Source organism: Phyllobates terribilis, unplaced genomic scaffold (assembly GCF_046119375.1).
Source record: "Phyllobates terribilis strain yellow unplaced genomic scaffold, ASM4611937v1 Scaffold_4__5_contigs__length_816908805, whole genome shotgun sequence".
Taxonomy (NCBI): Eukaryota; Metazoa; Chordata; class Amphibia; order Anura; family Dendrobatidae; genus Phyllobates; species Phyllobates terribilis.
The window spans coordinates 5008175-5026647 of record NW_027362764.1 but is presented as its reverse complement, the minus strand read 5'-3'; the positions used below and the strand labels follow the sequence as shown (position 1 = coordinate 5026647).

The 18473-nt window shown below is 52.9% G+C and overlaps 1 protein-coding gene across 1 annotated transcript in view; it reads left to right on the top strand.

Moving 5' to 3' along the window:
- SCAP (SREBF chaperone) overlaps positions 1–18473 on the top strand; it is a 54896-nt gene that overhangs the window by 27277 nt on the left and 9146 nt on the right. The window contains exons 3-14 of the mRNA XM_073677085.1: positions 3153–3276; positions 6648–6805; positions 7076–7296; positions 8480–8585; positions 8685–8857; positions 9463–9589; positions 9716–9828; positions 9915–10009; positions 12605–12703; positions 13741–13953; positions 14024–14469; positions 14587–14778. Coding sequence (XP_073533186.1) covers positions 3153–3276; positions 6648–6805; positions 7076–7296; positions 8480–8585; positions 8685–8857; positions 9463–9589; positions 9716–9828; positions 9915–10009; positions 12605–12703; positions 13741–13953; positions 14024–14469; positions 14587–14778 — 2067 coding nt within the window. The remainder of the gene's footprint in view (positions 1–3152; positions 3277–6647; positions 6806–7075; positions 7297–8479; positions 8586–8684; positions 8858–9462; positions 9590–9715; positions 9829–9914; positions 10010–12604; positions 12704–13740; positions 13954–14023; positions 14470–14586; positions 14779–18473) is intronic.

Here is an 18473-nt window from a genome sequence, read left to right as displayed (position 1 = left end):
TGTACAAGAATATAACTACTATAATACTGCCCCCTATGTACAAGAATATAACTACTATAATACTGCCCCTATGTACAAGAATATAACTACTATAATACTGCCCCTGTGTACAAGAATATAACTACTATAATACTGCTCCCTATGTACAAGAATATAACTACTATAATACTGCTCCCTATGTACAAGAATATAACTACTATAATACTGCCCCCTATGTACAAGAATATAACTACTATAATACTTCCCCCTATGTATAAGAATATAACTACTATAATACTGCCCCTGTGTACAGGAATATAACTACTATAATACTGCCCCTGTGTACAGGAATATAACTACTATAATACTGCCCCTGTGTACAGGAATATAACTACTATAATACTGCTCCTATGTACAAGAATATAACTACTATAATACTGCCCCTGTGTACAGGAATATAACTACTATAATACTGCCCCTGTGTACAGGAATATATCTACGATAATACTGCTCCTATGTACAAGAATATAACTACTATAATACTGCCCCCTATGTACAAGAATATAACTACTATAATACTGCTCCTATGTACAAGAATATAACTACTATAATACTGCCCCTGTGTACAGGAATATAACTACTATAATACTGCCCCTGTGTACAGAAATATAACTGCTATAATACTGCCCCTGTGTACAAGAATATAACTACTATAATACTGCCCCTGTGTACAGGAATATAACTGCTATAATACTGCCCCTGTGTACAGGAATATAACTGCTATAATACTGCCCCTGTGTACAGGAATATAACTGCTATAATACTGCCCCTGTGTACAGGAATATAACTACTATAATACTGCCCCTGTGTACAGGAATATAACTGCTATAATACTGCCCCTGTGTACAGGAATATAACTGCTATAATACTGCCCCTGTGTACAGGAATATAACTACTATAATACTGCCCCTGTGTACAGGAATATAACTGCTATAATACTGCCCCTGTGTACAGGAATATAACTGCTATAATACTGCCCCTGTGTACAGGAATATAACTGCTATAATACTGCCCCTGTGTACAAGAATATAACTGCTATAATACTGCCCCTGTGTACAGGAATATAACTGCTATAATACTGCCCCTGTGTACAGGAATATAACTGCTATAATACTGCCCCTGTGTACAAGAATATAACTGCTATAATACTGCCCCTGTGTACAGGAATATAACTGCTATAATACTGCCCCTGTGTACAGGAATATAACTACTATAATACTGCTCCTATGTACAAGAATATAACTACTATAATACTGCCCCTGTGTACAGGAATATAACTACTATAATACTGCCCCTGTGTACAGGAATATATCTACGATAATACTGCTGCTATGTACAAGAATATAACTACTATAATACTGCCCCCTATGTACAAGAATATAACTACTATAATACTGCTCCTATGTACAAGAATATAACTACTATAATACTGCCCCTGTGTACAGGAATATAACTGCTATAATACTGCCCCTGTGTACAAGAATATAACTACTATAATACTGCTCCTGTGTACAAGAATATAACTACTATAATACTGCTCCTATGTACAAGAATATAACTACTATAATACTGCCCCTGTGTACAGGAATATAACTACTATAATGCTGCCCCTGTGTACAGGAATATAACTGCTATAATACTGCCCCTGTGTACAGGAATATAACTGCTATAATACTGCCCCTGTGTACAGGAATATAACTGCTATAATACTGCCCCTGTATACAAGAATATAACTACTATAATACTGCCCCTGTGTACAGGAATATAACTGCTATAATACTGCCCCTGTGTACAAGGATATAACTACTATAATACTGCCCCTGTGTACAGGAATATAACTGCTATAATACTGCCCCTGTGTACAGGAATATAACTGCTATAATACTGCCCCTGTGTACAGGAATATAACTGCTATAATACTGCCCCTGTGTACAAGAATATAACTACTATAATACTGCCCCTGTGTACAGGCTTGTATAATGCTGTGTGGTTTAGTGTTCTGCTTCCTGCCTCCTCTCTCATGTCTGCTGCGGTTACACCAGGGCTCGCAGTGTCGGCTCGCACTAGTTTGCGGTGGCGTCTTCAGGTGGAGGTTTCACCTTTGCTTCAGTTACTGATATTACCGGCTGGGCCACTTCTGTGGAGCTGGTTGCAGATCAGGACTATGGAGGGGATGATGCATAGGTTTGCGGAGCAGTGTGATGCGGGCTCCTTTCTGCTCTGGCACAGGTGTGGTTCTTATTCTTCTTCTCCTGCATCCTCTGTAACACTGCGATGCTGCTTTGTATGTGACCTGTGTGGTCACTGCTGCACCGTTGTGATTATGTTCTTTAGTTTGCACTCATGGAACTAAGTCTTGCAGTAAAATTACCCAGAGGTCCGGTCCTAGGCCTGGGCCGCTGATTCAAGTGGAGAATAACAGTAATTTTGGCCATTATATGCATTTTCACCAGTTTTCCCCTCTGTAGACTCGATCGCTAATTTTCAGTTGTCTCGGAGCTGGTGGGAGAAGAATAACTGCTATGATGCCTCCTATACATGGTATAGACAGACATGAGGGATTCCTGCTTGCTCTCCTGTCTCTGTAGGACATGTTCAGAATCATCAGCAGCATGGAGGACAGCAGTACTGAGCATTGTAGCTGTGCATCCACTACTCGGGTGAGATAAGCACTTACTAGACAGCTGTAACACAGATGAAATTATATCCGTACTGAGCAGTGTAGGTATGAATCAAGTTTTGGATGGGATATAACGCTTGAAAGCAACAACATGTAGGCTATTATGCACCAGTTTTCAGCAGTGTAGCTGTGAATCCAGTAGTGGGGAGAGATAAAACTCTTACTAGAAAGCTGCAACACAGAGGATATTACATAGCAGTACTGAGAAGTGTAGCTGTGGATACAGCTCTGGCATATAGCCTATAATTGGCCGCTGTAATCTGATCACTCATGTTTCTTTCTGGACCCGTCTTGGATTTAATGAGTGTCGCAGGGTCCAGCAGGTCAGGGCCCCGCTGTATAGTCCCCGTCAGCTCAACTTTGGCGCAGTGACCAGAAGTGAATGAGGAGCCTTCATCTTACTGACTCCGTCACTGACTCTTCCTCCTCTCAGCTCTCCTCTCCTGAAGCTTCCTCTGCCCGGCACAGGACCCGTCGAGTTCATCACACCCGTGAAGGACTACTCCCCACCTCCAGCTGAACAGAGCCCGGACGACCGCAGCGACCGCCCGGACTGGGTGAGTAGCGACCTTGCCTTTCTAGCAGTAGAGTTATCAGTTTGCCCTTCAGCCTCTAGGAAATCTGGACGAAGCCTCGGAGCCGACGCCATAGAGCAAGATCATGGTACTGAAGACAATAAGAAGAGTCTGAGGATCCTTATGTAGACCCCAGACATGCCAATGAGTCGCAGTAGGGCTGCGCCCGTGTCACAGGTACCACCCTGTGCCCGCTCCACACAGAAAGACGAAACCTTAGCAGATCACAGAGGGAGCGACCTTGTTCTCCTTCCTGTTATCTGACCACGTGTGATGTTATCTGCACAAAAAGGATCTGAACTTAGTACCAGGATATGGATGAGGCAGCGACATCCCCCAAAATGCAGCGTGCTGCCGGGTGCACAATATATAGCGTGTGTGTAATGTATATATGCATCACTGCTGGTGCAGTCACAGTGTACATACATTACATTACTGATCCTGAGTTACATCCTGTATTATACTCCAGAGCTGCACTCACTATTCTGCTGGTGCAGTCACTGTGTACATACATTACATTACTGATCCTGAGTTACATCCTGTATTATACTCCAGAGCTGCACTCACTATTCTGCTGGTGCAGTCACAGTGTACATACATTACATTACTGATCCTGAGTTACATCCTGTATTATACTCCAGAGCTGCACTCACTATTCTGCTGGTGCAGTCACAGTGTACATACATTACATTACTGATCCTGAGTTACATCCTGTATTATACTCCAGAGCTGCACTCACTATTCTGCTGGTGCAGTCACAGTGTACATACATTACATTACTGATCCTGAGTTACATCCTGTATTATACTCCAGAGCTGCACTCACTATTCTGCTGGTGCAGTCACAGTGTACATACATTACATTACTGATCCTGAGTTACATCCTGTATTATACTCCAGAGCTGCACTCACTATTCTGCTAGTGCAGTCACTGTGTACATACATTACATTACTGATCCTGAGTTACATCCTGTATTATACTCCAGAGCTGCACTTACTATTCTGCTGGTGCAGTCACAGTGTACATACATTACATTACTGATCCTGAGTTACATCCTGTATTATACTCCAGAGCTGCACTCACTATTCTGCTGGTGCAGTCACAGTGTACATACATTACATTACTGATCCTGAGTTACATCCTGTATTATACTCCAGAGCTGCACTCACTATTCTGCTGGTGCAGTCACTGTGTACATACATTACATTACTGATCCTGAGTTACATCCTGTATTATACTCCAGAGCTGCACTCACTATTCTGCTGGTGCAGTCACTGTGTACATACATTACATTACTGATCCTGAGTTACATCCTGTATTATACTCCAGAGCTGCACTCACTATTCTGCTGGTGCAGTCACTGTGTACATACATTACATTACTGATCCTGAGTTACATCCTGTATTATACCCCAGAGCTGCACTCACTATTCTGCTGGTGAAGTCACTGTGTACATACATTACATTACATTACTGATCCTGAGTTGCATCATGTATTATACCCCAGAGCTGCACTCACTATTCTGCTGGTGCAGTCACTGTGTACATACATTACATTACTGATCCTGAGTTACATCCTGTATTATACCCCAGAGCTGCACTCGCTATTCTGCTGGTGCAGTCACTGTGTACATACATTACATTACTGATCCTGAGTTACATCCTGTATTATACCCCAGAGCTGCACTCACTATTCTGCTGGTGCAGTCACTGTGTACATACATTACTGATCCTGAGTTACATCCTGTATTATACCCCAGAGCTGCACTCACTATTCTGCTGGTGCAGTCACTGTGTACATACATTACATTACATTACTGATCCTGAGTTACCTCCTGTATTATACTCCAGAGCTGCACTCGCTATTCTGCTGGTGCAGTCACAGTGTACATACATTACATTACATTACTGATCCTGAGTTACCTCCTGTATTATACTCCAGAGCTGCACTCGCTATTCTGCTGGTGCAGTCACAGTGTACATACATTACATTACAGATCCTGAGTTACCTCCTGTATTATACTCCAGAGCTGCACTCGCTATTCTGCTGGTGCAGTCACAGTGTACATACATTACATTACATTACTGATCCTGAGTTACCTCCTGTATTATACTCCAGAGCTGCACTCGCTATTCTGCTGGTGCAGTCACAGTGTACATACATTTCATTACATTACTGATCCTGAGTTACCTCCTGTATTATACTCCAGAGCTTCACTCACTATTCTGCTGGTGCAGTCACTGTGTACATACATTACATTGCTGATCCTGAGTGACATCCTGTATTATACTCCAGAGCCGCACTCACTATTCTGCTGGTGCAGTCACTGTGTACATACATTACATTACTGATCCTGAGTTACCTCCTGTATTATACTCCAGAGCTGCACTCACTATTCTGCTGGTGCAGTCACTGTGTACATGCATTACATTGCTGATCCTGAGTTACATCCTGTATTATACTCCAGAGCTTCACTCACTATTCTGCTGGTGCAGTCACTGTGTACATACATTACATTGCTGATCCTGAGTTACCTCCTGTATTATACTCCAGAGCTGCACTCACTATTCTGCTGGTGCAGTCACTGTGTACATACATTACATTGCTGATCCTGAGTTACCTCCTGTATTATACTCCAGAGCTGCACTCACTATTCTGCTGGTGCAGTCACTGTGTACATACATTACATTGCTGATCCTGAGTTACATCCTGTATTATACTCCAGAGCTTCACTCACTATTCTACTGGTGCAGTCACTGTGTACATAAATTACATTACTGATCCTGAGTGACATCCTGTATTATACTCCAGAGCTGCACTCACTATTCTGCTGGTGCAGTCACTGTGTACATAAATTACATTGCTGATCCTGAGTGACATCCTGTATTATACTCCAGAGCTGCACTCACTATTCTGCTGGTGCAGTCACTGTGTACATACATTACATTACTGATCCTGAGTTACATCCTGTATTATACTCCAGAGCTGCACTTACTATTCTGCTGGTGCAGTCACTCTGTACATACATTACATTACTTATCCTGAGTTACATCCTGTATTATACTCCTGAGCTGTACTCACTATTCTGCTGGTGCAGTCACTGTGTACATACATTACATCACTGATCCTGAGTTACATCCTGTATTATACCCCAGAGCTGCACTCACTATTCTGCTGGTGCAGTCACTGTGTACATACATTACATTACTGATCCTGAGTCACACCCTGTATTATACTCCAGAGCTGCACTCACTATTCTGCTGGTGCAGTCACTGTGTACATACATTACATGACTTATCCTGTATTATACTCCAGAGCTGCACTCTGTTACACGTGTGTTCTGGTCTCTGCAGTATCTCGGTCGGCCCGTTTCCTACATCCAGCAGGTTCTGGTGAAGGCGGTGGTTTCTCCGTGGGACAAGAACTTCCTGGCGGTGGACGTCTTCCGCTCTCCTCTCTCCCGGGTGTTCGGATTGGTGGAGGAGATCAGGAATCATGTGCTCAGGGAGAGGTAATGCTGAGAACTGTATATGGGGATGGGGGATTCTGCTGATTGTCTTGGTAACAGTCAGTAAGTAGGTCTACCTACCACCTCTACTTGCCGACCAGATCTAGTCCTGTTCACACAGCTGTCAGCTTGTTACAGTGTGTCGGTGTAGATAAGGTCCAGGAGATGAGGAGTTTTCTCTTTTCACTGACATGAAGCAGTGATTTTGAAAATGGTGAGTTTTATGCCTTTATTCACATTACTGGACTTTTTTTTTTTTTTCCTTTCACCCAGGAGTAGCGAGACAAGCCTGGAAGACGTCTGTCTGCAAGTGACCGACCTCCTGCCGGGACTCAAGAAACTCAGAGAGAAACTTCCAGAACATGGCTGCCTCCTCCTTTCTCCGGGCAACTTCTGGCAGAACAACCGAGAACGATTCAACCAGGATCCCGACCTCATCCGGACCATCCAACAGCATGAGCCCAAAACTCTGCAGACGTCGGCCACACTCCGAGGTAGGAGCGGCCCCTATCTTCCCTTAGCGCTATCTTCCCGTGGCGGCGGCCCTTTTCGCCTTGTAGCGGCGTGCCTCCTCGCAGTCGCCCTCCTCGCGGTGTGCCTCCTCGCAGCCGCCCCTCTCGCAGTCGCCCTCCTCGCGGCGTGCCTCCTCGCAGCCACCCTCCTCGTGACGTGCCTCCTCGCAGCCACCCTCCTCGCAGCGTGCCTCCTCGCAGCCACCCTCCTCGCGGCGTGCCTCCTCGCAGCCACCCTCCTCGCGGCCGCCCCTCTCGCGGCCGCCCCTCTCGCAGTGGCCCCTCTCGCAGTCGCCCTCCTCGCAGCGTGCCTTCTCACAGCCGCCCCTCTCGTAGCCGCCCCTCTCGCAGTCGCCCTCCTCGCGGCGTGCCTCCTCACAGCCGCCCCTCTCGCAGTCGCCCTCCTCGCGGCGTGCCTCCTCGCGACGTGCCTCCTCGCAGCCACCCTCCTCGTGGCGTGCCTCCTCACAGCCGCCCCTCTCGCAGCCGCCCCTCTCGCAGCCGCCCCTCTCGCAGCCGCCCCTCTCGCAGCCGCCCTTCTCGCAGCCGCCCCTCTCGCAGTCGCCCTTCTCGCAGCCACCCTCCTCGCGGCATGCCTCCTCGCAGCCACCCTCCTCGCGACGTGCCTCCTCACAGCCGCCCCTCTCGTAGCCGCCCCTCTCGCAGTCGCCCTCCTCGCGGCGTGCCTCCTCACAGCCGCCCCTCTCGCAGTCGCCCTCCTCGTGGCGTGCCTCCTCGCAGCCACCCTCCTCGCTGCGTGCCTCCTCGCGACGTGCCTCCTCGCAGCCACCCTCCTCGTGGCGTGCCTCCTCACAGCCGCCCCTCTCGTAGCCGCCCCTCTCGCAGTCGCCCTTCTCGCAGCCGCCCCTCTCGCAGCCGCCCCTCTCGCAGCCGCCCCTCTCGCAGCCGCCCCTCTCGCAGCCGCCCCTCTCGCAGCCGCCCCTCTCGCAGCCGCCCCTCTCGCAGCCGCCCTTCTCGCAGCCGCCCCTCTCGCAGTCGCCCTTCTCGCAGCCACCCTCCTCGCGGCATGCCTCCTCGCAGCCACCCTCCTCGCGACGTGCCTCCTCACAGCCGCCCCTCTCACAGTCGCCCTTCTAGCAGCCGCCCTTCTCGAGCAGCCATAGTGTTTTTCAGTGGGTCATTCCGGTCCTCTTCTCTTCTGCAGATCTGCTCTTCGGGGTCCCCGGGAAGCAGAGCGGTGTCAGCCTGTACAATCGGAAGCGGATCGTGTCGTACACCATCACACTGGCCCTGCGCGGATACGATGCAAGGTAGGTCCCGAGCGCTGCTTCACTTCAGGGTATGTCACAGTGTCACGAACCTTGCCCTGTGTATGGTTGGCTCAGATTACATGCCTGTTATTTCGGCAGGTTTCTGAGCAGCCTGAGAACCCGTCTGAGACAGCTGCACCCCAACACCAACTGCACCTCCCGGGGTCAGAACATCGTCCACGTCCACTTCAAGGAGGAGATCGGAATCGCGGAGCTCATTCCTCTGGTCACCACTTACTTCATACTGTTTGCTTACATCTACTTCTCCACCAGTACGTCCACGCTCACAGAGGGAGGGCTAGGGGGGTCTTATTGACTGGTAGTAGAATCATCCATAGGTCTGCATATGAGCTGCATACAGAAAACGGCTGGAGAATTTTTATGGTGTTGTTTTGACTTGATAAATGGGTAAAATGCCAAAGTGCTGATAAAAATGAATAACTTTACAATTGACCCATTCTTAAAAATCCTCAGACTGGAGCTATTTCCAGCATGTTGCCTAGGTTATCAGCCACCTCTGCAGTCTATCAGTGGTAGGCGGTTTCCTAAGCAACCTGTGTGCACTCGCAAGCTGTATGCTGGATGACAGTGTCGGTGCGCTGTGCTCCTCCGATGCTGCAGAGAAATGTGCAAGAGAGAACATGACCTTTCTCTGAACCTCCAGTCCTCAGCAGCGCGCTGCTCCCCGACGGGAGGAGGCCGGGAGGCTGAGGAGCTGCTGACAGAGCAGATGGCGTCGCCCTTTATTCCAGAGGATTTGCTACACTTTTTAGTTGCATTGGGACAATAGAAATCTTAGTACAGATGGCAATAAGGTCTGATCACCGTATGTTTGTGCTATTATTTATTTATTTGTTGGGTTTTTTTTGCTTTAAAGGGAAGATCGACCTGGTGAAGTCCAAATGGGGCTTGGCGCTGGCGGCGGTGGTGACCGTGCTGAGCTCGCTGCTGATGTCGGTGGGACTGTGCACTCTCTTTGGGTTGACCCCGACCCTCAATGGCGGGTATGTAGCCGTGTATGAGAAGACGGCGTGCAGCACCTGGACCGTGGACACTTCTTTCATTAGTTTAGGGTCCTGGACCCCCACTTCTCGGCGGCTATAGTCACCTCTTTATGTCTCTTCCCGCAGGGAGATCTTCCCTTATCTGGTCGTGGTCATCGGATTAGAGAATGTTTTGGTGCTGACGAAATCTGTTGTGTCCACTCCGGTTGACCTTGAGGTGAAACTCCGCATAGCACAAGGTGAGTGACCCAGGGGTCCTTCTGGTTGTGGGACATGTATGGATTCCCCTCTAATCTACCTACTGCCTTCTCTCTGGCATGTTCAGGGTTAAGTAACGAGAGCTGGTCCATCATGAAGAACATGGCCACGGAGCTGGGGATCATCCTGATCGGATATTTCACTCTGGTTCCTGCCATTCAGGTGAGGTGATCAGTGATCGGCGGTGTCCGGGGATTCCCTCGTATCTCTGCGCTCCGTTATCAGATCTAACCAAGGACATTGCTTCTCTGCACTCGGTGAACCCTCGCCGCCTCGATACCGGCGAGCACAGGACGTCCCATAGTGAGCGGCGCCCGCTGGGGCTGCACAGGGAATGGTTTCTAGACCTGTGAACGCCGGGCTCTGGGAAGAATGGGCCGTTCTCTGGGATTGCGGGACCCCACATACAGTGGGGAAAATAAGTATTTGATACAGTGTGGATTTTGCAAGTTTTCCCACCTACAAAGAATGGAGAGATCTGTAATTTTTATCGTAGGTCACTTCACCTGTGAGAGACAGAAGCTAAGAATAAAATCCAGAAAATCACATTGCAGGATTGTTACATAATTAATTTGCATTTTATTGTATGAAATAAGTATTTGATCACCGACCAACCAGCAAGAATCCTGCCTCTCACAGACCTGTTAGTTTTTCTTTAAGAAGCCCCCCTACTCTGCACTCATTACTTGTATTAATTGGGCAAGCAGCGTGGTGAGAAGGCAACAACTGTTGGCACAATTATTAGAGAATGGAAGAAACACATGATGACTGTCAATCTTCCTCGGTCTGGGGTTCCATGCAAGATCTCGCCTTGTGGGGTAAGGATGATTCTGAGAAAGGTCAGGAATCTGCCCAGAACTACACGGGAGGACCTGGTCAATGACCTGAAGAGAGCTGGGACCACAGTCTCAAACGTTACTGTTAGTAACACTCTACACCGTCATGGATTGAAATCCCGCCAGGCACACAAGGTCCTCCTGCTCACGCCAGCACATGTCCAGGCCCGTTTGAAGTTCACCAATGACCATCAGGATGATCCAGAGGAGGCATGGGAGAAGGTCATGTGGTCAGATGAGACCAAAATAGAACTTTTTGGTATCAGCTCCCCTCGCCGTGTTTGGAGGAAGAAGAAGGATGAGTACAACCCCAAGAACACCGTCCCAACCATTAAGCATGGTGGGGGAAACATCATACTTTGGGGGTGCTTTTCTGCAAAGGGGACAGGACGACTGCACTGTATAGAAGGGAGGATGGATGGGGTCATGTATCGCGAGATTTTGGCCAGCAATCTCCGTCCCTCAGTAAGAGCATTGAAGATGGGTCGTGGCTGGGGCTTCCAGCATGACAATGATCTGAAACACACAGCCAGGGCAACTAAGGAGCGGCTCCGTAAGAAGCATTTCAAGGTCCTGGAGTGGTCTAGCCAGTCTCCAGCCCTGAACCCAATAGATAATCATTGGATGGAGCTGAAACTCAATGTTGCCCAGCGACAGCCCCGAAACCTGAAAGATCTGGAGAAGATCTGTATGGAGGAGGGGGCCAAAATCCCTGCCGCAGTATGTGCAAACCTGGTCAAGAACTACCGGAAACCTCTGACCTCTGTAATTATAACAAAGGTTTCTGCACTAAATATTAGGTTCTATTTTTCTATTGTATCAAATACTTATTTCATGTAATAAAATGCAAATTAATTATGTAACAATCATACAATGTGATTTTCTGGATTTTGATTCTGTCTCTCACAGGTGAAGTGACCTACGATACAAATTACAGATCTCTCCATTCTGTGTAAGTGGGAAAACATGCAAAATTGGAAGAGAATCAATTACTTATTTTCCCCACTGTATATAACTAGTGGCCAGGTCAGTGGTTGGGTCAGTGGTTGGGTCAGTGGCCGGGTCAGTGGCCGGGTCAGTGGTTGGGTCAGTGGCCGGGTCAGTGATCGGGTCAGTGGTCCAGTGGTTGGGTCAGTGGCCGGGTCAGTGATCGGGTCAGTGGTCCAGTGGTTGGGTCAGTGGTTGGGTCAGTGGTTGGGTCAGTGGTTGGGTCAGTGGCCGGGTCAGTGGCCGGGTCAGTGGTTGGGTCAGTGGTTGGTTCAGTGGCCGGGTCAGTGATCGGGTCAGTGGTCCAGTGGTTGGGTCAGTGGCCGGGTCAGTGGCCGGGTCAGTGGTTGGGTCAGTGGTTGGGTCAGTGGCCGGGTCAGTGGTTGGGTCAGTGGCCGGGTCAGTGGTTGGGTCAGTGGTCCATGGCTGCTGGATGAGAGCCCTGTAAATTACCTCCTACATGTCAACGTCCGCGGCTCCTGTTTTGATCACCTGACCTGGCGCTACGACATGTCGCTTTTCTACAATAACATCGCGCCAGGCCGAGTAATCAGAGGAGCGGACGCTGGGAGGAGGTTTGCAGGGCTCCCGGCTATGAACCACGGACTACTGACCCGGCCGCTGGACCCGGCTCTGCAGATTTATACGCTGATATCTACAAGTGGTTGAACTTCTCCGGTTTGGCAGAATCGGCCTAATATCTGTTATATGGTGGCTTTCTAGTCATTGGGATATATGGGGTTGTCTGTATCCTTGGGTGGTGACACACGAGTTTGGAGGTTTGTGCCCCTGACAGCGATCTGTTAAGCTGCGGCTCATCTGTACATAGTGATGGGTTTAGGAGGTGGACGATGGGGATCTTCTCCTCACACTTGGGCCTCGTCCTCGGCTGGATGTTCCTCTTCTCATGTTCTTCCCGTTTCTTCTCTCCCAGGAGTTCTGCCTCTTCGCTGTGGTCGGGTTGGTATCGGACTTCTTCCTGCAGATGTTCTTCTTCACCACCGTATTATCCATCGACATCCGCAGAATGGAGGTATGAGAGGTGCTCCGGAAAGCCGATGAGCGCAGTGACTCTCTGTAAGACGGGTCACCCTCCCTGCCGCTGCTGTGGAGGTCCGACCCCGCGGCTGTCTGCATGTCATTAACCTGCTGACACATTTGCCTGCACAGTAATAGGAAGAGATGGATGGCGTCCGTGTGGCCAGATGTGAGGCAGCTGTAAAGATCTCCACAAATGTATATGTAGATCCCAAGGGATGTCTAATGAGCCTCTTGCCTAGTACATTTCGGGGATCGTCTTATATTCTTATGCATTTTTTTTGGAAGCAGATATCAGCCGCCGGGCTGCACAGACCTAATCACTGCACAGCAGATAAGGCTGATCCTTGAGGGTCCTCCCGGCGTGTGGATGCACGTGCCGATGCTTGTGCTCCGCTGCGCGGGATATGAAGCCGAGTGGGGCAGGGATCACTGCAGGACACGTGGATTTCCTGCCGCACACTACACGTGATCCTTCAGTACAAATGATTTAGTGTGAGCCCATGGGGGGACAGTAATAAGAGGCGCACCGGAGAAAGATGCGCTACATTTGTAGGCAGCCCCTCCGCCACAAGCGGAAGCTCGTGACAGACCTGACCTAGAGATGTCCGCTATAATGTAAAGCCGTTGTAGTAGATCCATCAGGACGTGGCAGCCCCGGTCCTTCCACCTAAACACAATGCAGCCGTGAAAACCGATAAAATGTCCACAAGTCTGCGCAGGTTTGGTTTCCATACAGCTATTCAGCCTTTTTATGTCCCAATATTGGTGCACGGCCGCTCATATGCCAAACCCCCCATTCCCACTCCCCCAATAATCCTGGAAGCCGGGTCTCCCGCTGCTGGGACCTCCATCCATCAGTCCAGCTGGAACCCAGCAATGAGTGTTGAGTTCACCTGCAGCGCCACCACATGGGCAGTTAGGTACTATACCTTGTCATTGCCATCCATGTACTGTTCATGTGATGCATGGGCACGCAGGAGTCAGGCGCTGCTCGCAGCCGCTCTCATCGGGTGCTCCCCTTACCTGCAGCTCGCGGACCTGAACAAGAGGATGCCAGCCGAGGCCTGCATGCCGCCATCCAAGCCTTTGTCACGTACACCGAAATACGAGCGTCAGCAAGCCCTGCGCCCCAACACCCCTCACACCATCACCCTGCAGCCCCTGCGAAACCTGCGCCTGCCCAAAAGACTGCGGCTCATCTACTTCTTTGCCAGGACGCGGCTGGCCCAGAGGATCATCATGGTAAGTGCAGGGTGGCGACAGGTGCCCGGCCCTATAAATGGCCGTTGTATAACACGTCTCTTCTCTACAGGCAGGGACTGTGGTGTGGATAGGGATCCTCCTCTACACCGACCCTGCCGGCCTCAGTACCTACCTGACCACTGTTCAGGTCACAGAGCAGAGCCCTCTAGGGGGCGCCGTAGTGCCACCCATTCCTGTACCCGTAATGCCAGCTGCTGACCCGCAGAGCTCCCTCTCTATCCTCCCCACTGGCTCCTCTCAGCTCCTGGAGAATCAGTCTCAACGAGACCACAATGAAGGGATGGAGACCCTCCGAGGGGCCTTAGAGGGAACTTCCAGAGGCAGCTGGGCAGAGAGGCAGCGTAAGGACCAAAGCAAAGTCGGACCAGAACTCAAGGAGGACTGGGCCCACACAGAGGTCACCTGGGGCCCCGAAGATGAAGAAACGTGGCGCAAACTGTCCTTCCGGCACTGGCCAACGCTCTTCAGCTACTATAACCTCACCCTGGCAAAGAGGTAAGAAGGGTCTCTTGTATGGTGGTATGTTAACTCTTTCCTCTCTGTATTCATGGGGGTGCCTATAATTTGTCTTGGTGTGCACTGCATGATCTCGTCGCAATGTGTCGGCCGTAGGTACATCAGCATATTGCCCATGATCCCCATCACCCTGTATCTCACCCCGGAGGAGGTGTTTGAGGCACGGCATCCTCAGGAGGTCCAGCACTCGCAGATATTTCAGCAGCAGAGGGATGAACGTTCGGAGGAAATCAAAGTGGCTCCGTCTGTGCCCAAAACCCAGGGATCTGTGGACGTCACCCTGTACAAGTAAGACTGGAAAGATGGTGGCCTGCTCCCGACACCTCCTTACCTATCCCGATAATCTCGTCCCATGCCCCCATCCTCAGCGCTCCGCTTCCTCCCTCACATGCCGCCATCGTCCGCGCCCCGCTCCCTCTCTTTCGCATGTCACCATCCTTCACGCCCCGCTTCCTCCCGCTCACATGTCACCATTGTCTACGCCAGTGTTTCCCAAACCCCATGCTCGCGGACCCCCACAGGTCATGTTTTCAGGATCTCCTTAGTATTACACAGGTGACTGAAGTATCAAGGCATCAGGCATCTCACCTGTGCAATACTAAGGAGATCCTGAAAACATGACCTGTGGGGGGCCGTGAGGATGGGGTTTGGGAAACTCTGGTCTACGTCCTGCTTCCTCCCTCTCACATGCCCCCATCCTCCGCGCCCCGCTCCCTCTCTCTCTTGTGCTCCCATCTTCCGCGCCCCGCTTCCTCTTTCTCTCGTGCCCCCATCCTCCGCGCCCCTCTTCCTCCCTCTCTCGTGCCCCCATCCTCTGCACCCCGCTTCCTCTCTCTCGTGCCCCCATCTTCCGCGACCCGCTTCCTCTCTCTCGTGCCCCCATCTTCTGCGCCCCGCTTCCTCTCTTTCTCTTGGCCCCATCCTCCGCGCCCCGCTTCCTCCCTCTCGCTTGCCCCCATCCTCCGTGCCCCGCTTCCTCCCGCTCGCTTGCCCCCATCCTCCACGCCCCGCTTCCTCTCTCTCGTGCCCCCATCCTCTGATCCCCACTTCCTCCCTCTCACATGTCACCATTGTCTACGCCAGTGTTTCCCAAACCCCATGCTCGCGGACCCCCACAGGTCATGTTTTCAGGATCTCCTTAGTATTACACAGGTGACTGAAGTATCATCAAGGCATCTCACCTGTGCAATACTAAGGAGATCCTGAAAACATGACCTGTGGGGGGCCGTGAGGATGGGGTTTGGGAAACACTGGTCTACGTCCTGCTTCCTCCCTCTCACATGCCCCCATCCTCCGCGCCCCGCTCTCTCTCTCTCTTGTGCTCCCATCTTCCGCGCCCCGCTTCCTCTCTCTCTCGTGCCCCCATCCTCCGCGCCCCTCTTCCTCCCTCTCTCGTGCCCCCATCCTCCGCACCCCGCTTCCTCTCTCTCGTGCCCCCATCTTCCGTGCCCCTCTTCCTCCCTCTCTCGTGCCCCCATCCTCCGCACCCCGCTTCCTCTCTCTCGTGCCCCCATCTTCCGCGCCCCGCTTCCTCTCTCTCATGCCCCCATCTTCCGCGCCCCGCTTCCTCTCTTTCTCTTGCCCCCATCCTCCACGCCCCGCTTCCTCCCTCTCGCTTGCCCCCATCCTCCGCGCCCCGCTTCCTCCCGCTCGCTTGCCTCCATCCTCCACGCCCCGCTTCCTCTCTCTCGTGCCCTCATCCTCTGCGCCCCGCTTCCTCCCTCTCTTGTGCCCCCATCTTCCGCGCCCCGCTTCCTGTCTCTTGTGCCCCCATCCTCCGCGCCCCGCTTCCTCTCTCTCGTGCCCCGCTTCCTCCCTCTCTCGTGCTCCCATCTTCCGCGCCCCGCTTCCTTCCTCTCTTGTGCTCCCATCCTCCGCACCCCGCTTCCTCCCTCTCTCTTGTGGTCCCATCCTCCGCGCCCCGCTTCCTCTCTCTCGTGTCCCCATCCTCCGCGCCCCGTTTCCTCTCTCGTGCCCCCATCCTCCACGCCCCGCTTCCTCCCTCTAACATGCCCCCATAGTCTACACCCCGCTTCCTCTCTCTCTCAAGCCCCCATCCTCCGCACCCCGCTTCCTCCCTCTCTCGTGCCCCCATCCTCCGCGCCCCGCTTCCTCTCTTTCTCTTGGCCCCATCCTCCACGCCCCGCTTCCTCCCTCTCTCGTGCCCCCATCCTCCGCGCCCCGCTTCCTCCCTCTCTCGTGCTCCCATCCTCCGCGCCCCGCTTCCTCTCTCGTGCCCCCACCCTCCGCGCCCCACTTCCTCCCTCTCTCGTGACCCCACCCTCCGCGCCCCGCTTCCTCCCTCTCTCGTGACCCCACCCTCCGCGCCCCGCTTCCTCCCTCTCTCGTGACCCCATCCTCCGCGCCCCGCTTCCTCTCTCTCGTGCCCCCATTTTCCGTGCCCCGCTTCCTCTCTTTCTCTTGGCCCCATCCTCCACGCCCCGCTTCCTCCCTCTGTCGTGCCCCCATCCTCCGCGCCCTGCTTCCTCTCTCTCGTGCCCCCATCTTCCGCGCCCTGCTTCCTCTCTCTCGTGCCCCCATCTTCCGCGCCCCACTTCCTCTCTTTCTCTTGGCCCCATCCTCCACGCCCCGCTTCCTCCCTCTCGCTTGCCCCCATCCTCCACGCCCCGCTTCCTCCCTCTCGCTTGCCCCCATCCTCCGCGCCCCGCTTCCTCCCGCTCGCTTGCCCCCATCCTCCGCGCCCCGCTTCCTCCCTCTCGTGCCCCCATCCTCTGCGCCCCGCTTCCTCCCTCTCTTGTGCCCCCATCCTCTGCGCCCCGCTTCCTCCCTCTCTTGTGCCCCCATCTTCCGCGCCCCGCTTCCTCTCTCTTGTGCCCCCATCTTCCGCGTCCCGCTTCCTCCCTCTCTTGTGCCCCCATCTTCCGCGCCCCGCTTCCTCCCTCTCATGCCCCCATCCTCTGCGCCCCGCTTCCTCTCTCTCTTGTGCCCCCATCTTCCGCGCCCCGCTTCCTCTCTCGTGCCCCCATCCTCCGCGCCCCGCTTCCTCTCTCTCGTGCCCCCATCTTCCGCGCCCCGCTTCCTCTCTCGTGCCCCCATCCTCCGCGCCCCGCTTCCTCTCTCGTGCCCCCATCCTCCGCGCCCCGCTTCCTCTCTCTCGTGCCCCCATCCTCCGCGCCCCGCTTCCTCTCTCTCGTGCCCCGCTTCCTCCCTCTCTCGTGCTCCCATCTTCCGCGCCCCGCTTCCTCTCTCTCGTGCCCCCATCCTCCGCGCCCCGCTTCCTTCCTCTCTTGTGCCCCATCCTCTGCGCCCCGCTTCCTTCCTCTCTTGTGCTCCCATCCTCCGCGCCCCGCTTCCTCCCGCTCTCGTGCCCCCATCCTCCACGCCCCGCTTCCTCTCTCTCGTGCCCCCATCCTCTGCGCCCCGCTTCCTCCCTCTCTTGTGCCCCCATCTTCCGCGCCCCGCTTCCTCTTTCGTGCCCCCATTCTCCGTGCCCCGCTTCCTGTCTCTCGTGTCCCCATCCTCCGTTCCCCGCTTCCTCTCTCTCGTGCCCCGCTTCCTCCCTGTCGCTTGCTCCCATCCTCCGCGCCCCGCTTCCTCCCTCTCTCGTGCCCTCATCCTCCGCGCCCCACTTTCTCCCTCTCTCGTGCCCCCTTCCTCCGCGCCTCGCTTCCTCCCTCTCGCTTGCCCCCATCCTCCGCTTCCTCCCTCTCTCGTGCCCCTATCCTCCGCGCCCCGCTTCCTCTCTCTCATGCCCCCATCCTCCGCACCCCGCTTCCTCTCTCTCGTGCCCCCATCCTCTGCGCCCCGCTTCCTCTCTCTCGTGCCCCCATCCTCTGCGCCCCGCTTCCTCTCTCTCGTGCCCCCATCCTCTGCGCCCCGCTTCCTCTCTCTCGTGCCCCCATCCTCCGCGCCCGGTTTCCTCTCTTGTGCCCCCATCCTCCACGCCCCGCTCCCTCCCTCTCTCGTGCCCCCATCCTCCGCGCCCCGCTTCCTCCCTCTCTCGTGCCCCCATCCTCCGCGCC